Below are 12,358 nucleotides of genomic sequence, written 5' to 3'. Positions count from 1 at the left end.
CTGGGTTCTGTGAGTTAGCCTTAGCTCTGCGTCTTAGTTCTGGGTTCTGTGTGTTAGCCTTAGCTCTGCGTCTTAGTTCTGGGCTCTGCGTGTTAGCCTTAGCTCTGCGTCTTAGTTCTGGGTTCTGTGTGTTAGCCTTAGCTCTGCGTCTTAGTTCTGGGTTCTGTGTGTTAGCCTTAGCTCTGCGTCTTAGTTCTGGGCTCTGTGTGTTAGCTTTAGCTCTGCGTTTTAGTTCTGGGCTCTGTGTGTTAGCCTTAGCTCTGCGTCTTAGTTCTGGGTTCTGTGTGTTAGCCTTAGCTCTGCGTCTTAGTTCTGGGTTCTGTGTGTTAGCCTTAGCTCTGCGTCTTAGTTCTGGGCTCTGTGTGTTAGCCTTAGCTCTGCGTCTTAGTTCTGGGCTCTGTGTGTTAGCCTTAGCTCTGCGTCTTAGTTCTGGGCTCTGTGTGTTAGCCTTAGCTCTGCGTCTTAGTTCTGGGTTCTGTGTGTTAGCCTTAGCTCTGCGTCTTAGTTCTGGGCTCTGTGTGTTAGCCTTAGCTCTGCGTCTTAGTTCTGGGCTCTGTGTGTTAGCCTTAGCTCTGCGTCTTAGTTCTGGGTTCTGTGTGTTAGCCTTAGCTCTGCGTCTTAGTTCTGGGCTCTGTGTGTTAGCCTTAGCTCTGCGTCTTAGTTCTGGGCTCTGTGTGTTAGCCTTAGCTCTGCGTCTTAGTTCTGGGTTCTGTGTGTTAGCCTTAGCTCTGCGTCTTAGTTCTGGGCTCTGCGTGTTAGCCTTAGCTCTGCGTCTTAGTTCTGGGCTCTGTGTGTTAGCCTTAGCTCTGCGTCTTAGTTCTGGGCTCTGTGTGTTAGCCTTAGCTCTGCGTCTTAGTTCTGGGCTCTGTGTGTTAGCCTTAGCTCTGCGTCTTAGTTCTGGGCTCTGTGTGTTAGCCTTAGCTCTGCGTCTTAGTTCTGGGTTCTGTGTGTTAGCCTTAGCTCTGCGTCTTAGTTCTGGGCTCTGTGTGTTAGCCTTAGCTCTGCGTCTTAGTTCTGGGTTCTGTGTGTTAGCCTTAGCTCTGCGTCTTAGTTCTGGGTTCTGTGTGTTAGCCTTAGCTCTGTGTCTTAGTTCTGGGCTCTGCGTGTTAGCCTTAGCTCTGCGTTTTAGTTCTGGGCTCTGTGTGTTAGCCTTAACTCTGCGTCTTAGTTCTGGGCTCTGTGTGTTAGCCTTAGCTCTACGTCTTAGTTCTGGGTTCTGTGTGTTAGCCTTAGCTCTGCGTCTTAGTTCTGGGTTCTGCGTGTTAGCCTTAGCTCTGCGTCTTAGTTCTGGGCTCTGCGTGTTAGCCTTAGCTCTACGTCTTAGTTCTGGGTTCTGTGTGTTAGCCTTAGCTCTGTGTCTTAGTTCTGGGCTCTGTGTGTTAGCCTTAGCTCTGCGTCTTAGTTCTGGGTTCTGTGTGTTAGCCTTAGCTCTTTGTGTTTGGTCTCCTTAGCTCTTTGGTTGAGCTTAGTTTAGTGTTTATCCTTCTTGTTTAGTTTCTTAGTTCCCATGTTTTACTCTGTCTCTCTGTGGTGCACTCTTTATAATCAAAATCTCCTGCACTTACCTCCGTCCCTACTCCTCGTTCCTTGAACAACCCCCCCCCCCCCACCACCACCACCACTATGGGACGTAAGCACACACACAGAGGTTACTATTTTATGTTTCATCACACTATCAGCAGACAGACACTTGTTAATAAGATGATAATAGTGCATTTTTCGCACTCCAGTCCGTGTACACGTCACATAAGCAGAAGTCATTCGCTGTAATTGCTTGTTTTGGGATGTGTTATGTTTTTATTTAGAGAACACATGTTGAACTGCTCAGGAATCCATTTACAAAACTACAACTGCATCTGTTTTATTAGCTCCAGACTGAATATAATCAACACAAGCATTCATTGACAGAAACAGATGCATCTCTCCATACGTCTCTTCCTCAAACGTCTCTTGGAGAAAGCTCCAATGGCAGCGTCTGAAAGGCGTAGTCACTAGTTCTGCCTGTGAGGGGAACGGACTTTTGACTCTGGAGTGTACTCTACTTCTCTGTTAAGAGAAATATGATCATATTTTCAGCAGGAATATCATATGCAGAAGGCTGTGGTGCATGCACACGTTCCACGGGGATGACTGAGCAGTGTTTTGACTACTGTTCATTCGACTGTCACATGTTGCCATGGCAACTGTCATGCGTTGCCATGACAAATATGAGTGAGTCTGAACAATCGCAGAGTGTAAATCTCATGACTCCTACAGGGTGCACTTTGGGTAAATGTCCATTGACGTTCACTGAAGATAACACATCTGATCTGGGCAGTTTGCATTCTTCTCCAAGCGTGCTCCAGGTGTGACAACAATCTTAGAATGAGAAATCTCAAATACTTAGATAAGATTTATGATGTTTTCAAATGCCATTTCATGTATTGCAGTGTAGTTCTTCTGTTTCATTTTTTAGGAAACTAATGGATGCATTTGAATCAATTAAAATCAAAGCTCTACTTCCTGTCCCGTGTTTAAAGTCAATAAAGAAGAATGTATGAGGGAAAGAGAAAGAGGCAGGCCATTCTCAGAAATATCTGTGAGGCATCAAACAAAATGTCCCTGTGATATACTCTCAAAGCTGCCCTCTTACCTCTAAACTCAAACAGCTTAACTTTGAAGTTCTTCGCTCCCTATCATCTGATTCATCCTCTTTGATGTCACTGAATGACTATGAAACTGATGCTGTGTTAATGAAAGTATAAGTCAATACTCAGGCAGTGAATGAGTTGGGGAAATGTAAGCACGATCAAAGGAATTCTCATGGTTTTGAGGGTTTTTTTGTCATTTACTTATTTTATTATCCAATTTTCTCCCCTATTTAGTCACTCATTATCGAGGACGCTCACATCACATGATGCTACAAAGCTGGGAGAGCCAAGGCAAGCACATTCTTCCTTAGACATGTGTATCCAGCACGTTTTTTTTTTAACCTCTAGCCACACTACGCTACTGGACAGGCCAACATGCTTTCAGGACATGACTGCCCAGATCTGTCTAGCTTTATGTTGAATAATGGGGGAACAGGGCTGTCCTGCTTGTCCAGAAATGAGGCCATTTGTGCTCCCTTGGCCCTTCAGCAATAGATAGCTCTAGCATCACCGGGGACTGAGCTTACACTCTACTAATGATACACCCAATGGATATTAACATGCTGAATATGGCCATTGACTAATATTTGTTGATTTATTTCTCCTAGACCCCAGGCAAAATCTGGCACATTGTTGTATAAATCACAATACAGTCAAGGGCTATTCCACCCCATTTAATCTCATGACAGAGTTATTAAAACAAAACGGATTACGTTGTCAATTGATGCGTTTTTGACGAGTGGCGTTCCTCTGGGTACACTCATTAGACCTACAATCTATTCACCACCATAATTACAGGAACAGTTTTTTTTTAAGTGCCGCCATAGGCAACCTAATCATAATAAACCGCCAATGTTCAGATATGTCACACGCATCAGAGGAGCGAGGATTTCACGTCTCATGTTAATGTGAGGGATATATGACTGTAGGCACTTTATTACTATAATGAGTTCCGAATAGCACTCACAAAGTGAAACCTTTTTAAACAGTTATTTTGTGGTACGTTAATTTATTTTACTCGCTTTTAAAACCTACTGGACCAGGATAGAGCTGTGCTCCAGTTGTGAATAAACCACACATAATAAGAGCTACAGAAATGCCAGTAGGTTTGAGAAAACCTCAGATTTATGCCGACTGACTCATAGGTCACTTATTGATTTCCTGTCCAAGGTTTTAGTGACTAGTGGTGAATTGTTTGTAAAGCTCCCTTTCTCTCTCAGAGCCTCAAATCAATTAATTACTGACACAGAGGGAAAGCCCGCCATTTCATTTTCAGGACTGACTGCGGCATTCCCTGCTGAACCTGTTGGTATATTTTAGTGGATAACATTGCTGTCCTCCACATGACAGGTTTCTAACTCGGGCAGAAACACCCACTTAAACCAGGAATACAATCCCACTGACACTGGATAATCCACCATCTGTAATATGTTTAGAAGTGTTACCTTCCAAATGCCATGAATATAAATGGATCACTGTGTCTCTGTAGTCATTTGAAAAGGTTTTTTTTTTTATTAAACACAAAAATTAAACTCTTGATAAGGTGCCCCATGGTCTCTTGAAAGTGTGTTAGTTTCTTGTTACTATATAAAGTAACTAGCTAGATTCATATAACATTTCATTAAAAAACATAATGTTGCTATGAAAACACATTTCTGTGGGGATAAAATGATCATTCATTGATTCATTGTCTGTAGCCCTTACCTAGTTCAGGGTGGCGGTGGGTCCGGAGCCTACCCGGAATCACTGGGCGCAAGGTGAACACACCCTGGAGAGGGTGCCAGTCCTTCACAGGGCATCACACACTTACACATTCACTCACACACTCACACCTATGGACACTTTGGAAACCGGAGCACCCGGAATAAACCCACGCAGACACAGGGAGAACACACCACACTCCTCACAGACAGTCACCCGGAGGAAACCCACGCAGACACAGGGAGAACACACCACACTCCTCACAGACAGTCACCCGGAGGAAACCCACGCAGACACAGAGAGAACACACCACACTCCTCACAGACAGTCACCCGGAGGAAACCCACGCAGACACAGGGAGAACACACCACACTCCTCACAGACAGTCACCCGGAGGAAACCCACGCAGACACAGGGAGAACACACCACACTCCTCACAGACAGTCACCCGGAGGAAACCCACGCAGACACAGAGAGAACACACCACACTCCTCACAGACAGTCACCCGGAGGAAACCCACGCAGACACAGGGAAAACACACCACACTCCTCACAGACAGTCACCCGGAGGAAACCCACGCAGACACAGGGAAAACACACCACACTCCTCACAGACAGTCACCCGGAGGAAACCCACGCAGACACAGGGAGAACACACCACACTCCTCACAGACAGTCACCCGGAGGAAACCCACGCAGACACAGGGAGAACACACCACACTCCTCACAGACAGTCACCCGGAGGAAACCCACGCAGACACAAAGAGAACACACCACACTCCTCACAGACAGTCACCCGGAGGAAACCCACGCAGACACAGGGAGAACACACCACACTCCTCACAGACAGTCACCCGGAGGAAACCCACGCAGACACAGGGAGAACACACCACACTCCTCACAGACAGTCACCCGGAGGAAACCCACGCAGACACAGGGAGAACACACCACACTCCTCACAGACAGTCACCCGGAGGAAACCCACGCAGACACAGGGAAAACACACCACACTCCTCACAGACAGTCACCCGGAGGAAACCCACGCAGACACAGGGAGAACACACCACACTCCTCACAGACAGTCACCCGGAGGAAACCCACGCAGACACAGGGAGAACACACCACACTCCTCACAGACAGTCACCCGGAGGAAACCCACGCAGACACAAAGAGAACACACCACACTCCTCACAGACAGTCACCCGGAGGAAACCCACGCAGACACAGGGAGAACACACCACACTCCTCACAGACAGTCACCCGGAGGAAACCCACGCAGACACAAAGAGAACACACCACACTCCTCACAGACAGTCACCCGGAGGAAACCCATGCAGACACAGAGAGAACACACCACACTCCTCACAGGGACTCGAACCCACAACCTCCAGGACCCTGGAGCTGTGACTGAGACACTACCTGCTGTGTGAATGAAGTCCAGTGTATTGTAGTATGTTTTGTATATCATTGTAATGTAAAACGTCTAAGTATTTCCAACTCATTTCAGATCCTTTCAGTTGGTAAATTCATGTGACATTTGTACACAGTGTAGAGCACAGCTAGTGTTTATGTCCATGAAAATTATTATATGTAACATTTATTGCCAATTCAAAATATCACAATAATTACTAACCTTAAAAACTACTGGAATAATAGTTTGCTGCAGGGATTAGCTGCTTTTAATCCCAGCCTTTCCAATGCGTTGCCTCTGGCTGCAGTGGATAGTAAACTTTGGGAAGCAGCCATTTTACTGAGTGTTTTAGGGGGTGCAGGGACAGGTGGCTGAGGAGTGGGGGGTCTCTGCTGACGCATCTCCCTCTGGCTGCCTTTTATAGAACAGATCAGACTGGAGCTCTGTTGGGACTGGCTTTAGGTCAGTTCCAGTTTGGAAGGAGCTGGCATTTCTGAAATTAGTTTGGGATCTGCAGTATGTTTTCTAAAGGCACCATTTGTCCATATGGCCAGTCAGTGTCAGAGGAGGTTTTTCATGTTTCCTGTGTATCAGGCACATTGCAGTCTAAGGTAATTTGAGTTTTGCTGATAACTAGAGCGCTCATAGTGAGTCAAGGTGCAGTTTGTTGCAGTGTTATTTGTCATATTTGTCGAGTACATGTGTAAATTTGTTAAAAAAAAAAAAGCTCTTAGGTTGCAATACACGGCTCTCCAATAAGTTAGGTAGTGTTAAACATTATAAAACTTATATTTTTAAGTAGGCAGCCGTGGCCTTGAGGTTAGAGAAGCGAGCTTGAGGCCAGAGGGTCGCTGGTTTAATTCCTGGGACCTGTAAGAGAAAATTCATTCACGGCTGAAGTGCCCTTTAACAAGGCGCCTAACCCTCAAACTGCTCCCCGGGTGCCGAGGTGGTCGCAGCCCCCTGCTCCGGCTGTGTGTGTGTTTACTGCCCCTAGTGTGTGTGTGAAGAATTGCTCACTAGTGTGTGTTTGTGTGTACAATGCCATGCATGGGTCAAATGCAGAGAAGCAATTTCCCCAAGGGATCAATAAATCTTCTTCTTCTTCTACTTTAAATTACGTTAAAATTGGATTCTTTAATAAACTCCTCCTTACTCCTATTTGTGGCCAGATGAAGACGGGGAAAACATGATCGCAACCATGTGGCTCCAGTGGGAATGCATTTTATTCTTTCTGTGGTCAGAGATGTGGGCTATACTTTGAAAAGACAGAGCTGAGTTTTCCTAAAGAGCAGTAGAGGTCAAAAGTCCCAGCAGATGTGGCAACTATGAAGAATCAGAACAATGCAGACTTGGAACAAAAGGTCACATACAGGCGCACGCATAAACATACACTCAGAGACAATACTCTAGAGCTGTGGACCACATGCACTGATTTAATGATGAGCTACATGGTAGAGAAGCATTGTCAAGCATTGCCCAGTGCCAAGGGTGGGCTGGATGGGTGCATGTCCACCAGTATTGAGCTGTGGAGGAGTGGATCTATTTTCTTTGAAGTGATGGAGCACCATTCAATACCTGTGTGGTGAGATGAGCTGGTTTTTGTGATCCTTTACTCATCCAAATTGATCTCACTAATGTTGGCTCCTGCAATCAAGTTCTCACACTGGTGTTTCAGTATCTTGGGCTTAGTCTCGTAGAAGAGCAGAAGCGCTGACCGCAGCAAAATGGGGTACAATTATATGCTTGGTTTTTGAAAACAAACTGACACAACGCACATTCATTCATTCATTGTCTGTAGCCCTTATCCAGTTCAGGGCAGCGGTGGGTCCAGAGCCTACCTGGAATCACGGCGCAATGCGGGAACACACCCTGAAGGGGGCGCCAGTCCTTAACAGGGCAACACACAACCTCACACATGCACTCACACCTACAGACACTTTTGAGTCTCCAATCCACCTACCAGCGTGTGTTTTTGGAGCATGGGAGGAAACCGGAGCACCCGGAGGAAACCCACGCAGACACAGGGAGAACACACCACACTCCTCACAGACAGTCACCCGGAGGAAACCCACGCAGACACAGAGAGAACACACCACACTCCTCACAGACAGTCACCCGGAGGAAACCCACGCAGACACAGAGAGAACACAACACACTCCTCACAGACAGTCACCCGGAGGAAACCCACGCAGACACAGGGAGAACACACCACACTCCTCACAGACAGTCACCCGGAGGAAACCCACGCAGACACAGAGAGAACACACCACACTCCTCACAGACAGTCACCCGGAGGAAACCCACGCAGACACAGAGGACACGCCACACTCCTCACAGACAGTCACCCGGAGGAAACCCACGCAGACACAGGGAGAACACACCACACTCCTCACAGTCAGTCACCCGGAGGAAACCCACGCAGACACAGAGAGAACACACCACACTCCTCACAGACAGTCACCCGGAGGAAACCCACGCAGACACAGAGAGAACACACCACACTCTTCACATATAGTCACCCGGAGGAAACCCACGCAGACACAGGGAGAACACACCACACTCCTCACAGACAGTCACCCGGAGGAAACCCACGCAGACACAGAGAGAACACACCACACTCCTCACAGACAGTCACCCGGAGGAAACCCACGCAGACACAGGGAGAACACACCACACTCCTCACAGACAGTCACCCGGAGGAAACCCACGCAGACACAGAGAGAACACACCACACTCCTCACAGACAGTCACCCGGAGGAAACCCACGCAGACACAGGGAGAACACACCACACTCCTCACAGACAGTCACCCGGAGGAAACCCACGCAGACACAGGGAGAACACACCACACTCCTCACAGACAGTCACCCGGAGGAAACCCACGCAGACACAGGGAGAACACACCACACTCCTCACAGACAGTCACCCGGAGGAAACCCACGCAGACACAGGGAGAACACACCACACTCCTCACAGACAGTCACCCGGAGGAAACCCACGCAGACACAGGGAGAACACACCACACTCCTCACAGACAGTCACCCGGAGGAAACCCACGCAGACACAGGGAGAACACACCACACTCCTCACAGACAGTCACCCGGAGGAAACCCACGCAGACACAGGGAGAACACACCACACTCCTCACAGACAGTCACCCGGAGGAAACCCACGCAGACACAGAGAGAACACACCACACTCCTCACAGACAGTCACCCGGAGGAAACCCACGCAGACACAGGGAGAACACACCACACTCCTCACAGACAGTCACCCGGAGGAAACCCACGCAGACACAGAGAGAACACACCACACTCCTCACAGACAGTCACCCGGAGGAAACCCACGCAGACACAGGGAGAACACACCACACTCCTCACAGACAGTCACCCGGAGGAAACCCACGCAGACACAGGGAGAACACACCACACTCCTCACAGACAGTCACCCGGAGGAAACCCACGCAGACACAGGGAGAACACACCACACTCCTCACAGACAGTCACCCGGAGGAAACCCACGCAGACACAGGGAGAAAACACCACACTCCTCACAGACAGTCACCCGGAGGAAACCCACGCAGACACAGGGAGAACACACCACACTCCTCACAGACAGTCACCCGGAGGAAACCCACGCAGACACAGGGAGAACACACCACACTCCTCACAGACAGTCACCCGGAGGAAACCCACGCAGACACAGGGAGAACACACCACACTCCTCACAGACAGTCACCCAGAGCGGGACTCGAACCCACAACATCCAGGGCCCTGGAGCTGTGATAGAGACAAATAAACATTTGGTCACTGTTCTTAATTGTAGATGATGATCCAGGACATGCTCAGAAAAGCGTATTTTTTATCAGGAAACCAAAATCGATCACAATAACCTTATAATGTGTTATTTTACATTTTCCATCTCTACCCTGATGTAAGGCCTTGCAGCTAGAGGATGATCCCTCAGCATTTGCTCACTTCGGGCACATTCACACACTCTCAGACACACACCCAGCAGGCAGTCCCCAACCTATACAGCACTTCTGTACTTAATGCTGACCTCCCCTTTAATCGTTTCTTCATCCCCAGTGGACAGAGAGAGAGGAATAAGATTTTAATTTTCTCTCTCTCTCTCTCTCTCTCTCTCTCTCTCTCTCTCTCTCCCTGACAAAGCAAAATCAAGCTTTTATTCTCCTTTTATTTCTTCCTTTGCATCTATTTTAGATTGGGGTAATCACTTCTGCTGTGGAGCCACAAAGAGCCAGTGAGTCACTGCAGGACAAGAAAAAGAAAGAAAGAAGGGGGGAGGAGAATGTTTTAAAGGAGAGATGGTGAGAGATAGCTAGGGAGGCCCATAATAAGCAGCAGTAAAGAAGCTGTGGAGGAAGAGAATAGAGAGAGAGAGAGAGATGGTAGAAAAACAGAGATGGATGGATGTGTATGTGAGACTGGAGGGATGGAGGGAATAGGACAGAGGAGGCCTCTTTGGGAACTGTTTTGTCAAATGGATTTATTAGTTTCAAATGTGGCTTTATTCTCCAGTTTCCACAGAAATGTATTTTCTGGTTTTTCCTAACTCTGAGATGAATGATTCATTAAAGTGGAGTCCTGTGTAAGCAGCAGGAACCCTCAAATCCACAACCACAGCAGATCTACATTCTCATTCATTTCTGGATGAGTTGGAGACAGATTAATGGGCTGCCCTCTCTACACTCCCCTGTTAAATAATCCTGCGTGTTTCTGATTGGGTTCCGTGAAAGCTCATGCACCATTTGACCTTGTGTAACAGTTGCGCTCTGTTACATAAGCCAGGAGTACACTGTGGTCTTAGTGGAAATGAGGCGTAATGATATTCAGCTTTGCTTTGGACTGAGATTAACTGAGATTCATTTGGACTGTTTACATTCGGTATTTAAATGTGTCGTATTTTTGGATGTTGCTCTATACACATTTAAAAAATATCCACGGATAAAGATCCGATCCGTTTACAGATGCAAAACTGTGTTTAAAAAGGTCAATTGTAAATGCATTGTTATGATTAGAGGATGATGACACAGTCATCGTGATTGTATTCATTGCTACAAACATGTGCTCCATTTTACCAAGGTTGTAAGAAACCTGGGTGTCATGTTCGATGACCAGCTGACCTTCGCAGATCACGTGACCGCTGTAGCTCGATCGTGCTGCTTCTCCCTATTCAACATAAGGAAGATTAGGCCATACCTAACTGAACATACAACACAGCTCCTCGTTCAGACGTTAGTAATCTCCCGTCTTGACTATTGCAACGCCCTCCTGACAGGTCTTCCGGCCTGTGCTGTGAGACCGCTACAGATGATCCAGAATGCTTCAGCATGCCTGGTCTTCAACCAGCCTAAAAGAGCACATGTCACGCCTCTATTAGTTGAGCTGCATTGGCTAACCTTAGCTGCTCACATCAAATTTAAATCACTAATGATGGCCTTCAGAGTTCTGCTGGTTCTCACTGGTTCTGCTCCCATCTTCCTCAATAGACTCTTAAAACCATACGTTAGCGCCCGCTCTCTCCGTTCCTCAAAGGAGCGCCAACTAACACGACCAACCCCCCGTACAGGTCAGTCGAGGCTATTCTCATCTCTGGTACCACGCTGGTGCAACGAGCTTCCAAGCACCATCAGAGCAACAGGAACCCTCTCCGCATTCAGGAAATCCTTGAGAACCCAGCTCTTCCGAGAGTATCTCTTGCACTGACAGTCTTTCTTTAATGCACTTAGTACTTCCTGGAATATTGCACTCAATGTAAGGTAATTTGTATAAATCGTGCTGTAGTTTGAATGTTAGATCCTCTTTTGTAAGTCGCTTCAGACCACTTCAGCCTCCATCAATTGCCTTGGAGCTGCCCCTACACTGAAGTTTTCATGGACTCCTAACTATTATTACCAGTAGATTGACCACAGGAGGATAGGTTCCCCTGTTGTCATCCTTGGTTCTTCCCAAGGCTCTTCCTCAGCTTCCTTTCCACTGTCACCCCTGGCCTCACTCTCCTGGGGGAGTTGCTTTGTGACATCATAAAGAGCGCTCTACAAATAAATTTGATTTGATTACATAGTGTTGCTTTAAGTCATGGAGTTGCCAGGTAATAGCCATCCTCTTAAGACCATGGTCAGATCATTTGACAAAGATGCACAGCATGAAAAGAAGCGTAACTGTCATAAGATCAAACTCTTTACACACTTTGCTTGTTTTACAGGACCCAAGAAGCAAACACAAGTTCAAGATCCATTCCTATGGCAGCCCCACCTTCTGTGACCACTGTGGCTCTCTGCTGTACGGACTCATCCACCAGGGGATGAAATGTGACAGTAAGTCTCTCTACACACAGGACCTCTCTTCACAAAGCAGGTTCAGGACTATTGCTAGAGTGTGCAGTGGGTTTCCTTGCTCAACAGAATGGCACATTTATTCATCTGACTGGCATTTCAACAGTTAAACGTGGCGTCATAAACAGGCCCCAAGACAACAGACCCATCGGTAACAAGGTGGTAAATATGCAACACGTCTCACGTCTCATCAGTGGTAGCATCTCATTATAATCAGTTTACATATGTAGCAATGTAAAAATCTGATAGAGTGTGT

At 47.3% G+C, this 12,358-nt stretch overlaps 1 protein-coding gene across 1 annotated transcript in view; it reads left to right on the top strand.

Moving 5' to 3' along the window:
• Nucleotides 1-12,315, top strand: part of LOC136665189 (protein kinase C alpha type-like) — a 155,850-nt gene extending 143,535 nt beyond the window's left edge. Inside the window, exons 4-5 of the mRNA XM_066642778.1 lie at nt 11,973-12,084; nt 12,209-12,315. Of these exons, the coding sequence (XP_066498875.1) occupies nt 11,973-12,084; nt 12,209-12,315 (219 nt within the window). The remainder of the gene's footprint in view (nt 1-11,972; nt 12,085-12,208) is intronic.
• Nucleotides 12,316-12,358: the final 43 nt, after the last annotated feature.

This window comes from Hoplias malabaricus, chromosome 13, assembly GCF_029633855.1.
Source record: "Hoplias malabaricus isolate fHopMal1 chromosome 13, fHopMal1.hap1, whole genome shotgun sequence".
In the NCBI taxonomy this organism is placed as follows: Eukaryota; Metazoa; Chordata; class Actinopteri; order Characiformes; family Erythrinidae; genus Hoplias; species Hoplias malabaricus.
The sequence above is the reverse complement of the archived record's forward strand: the minus strand, read 5'-3'. Positions and strand labels throughout refer to the sequence as shown.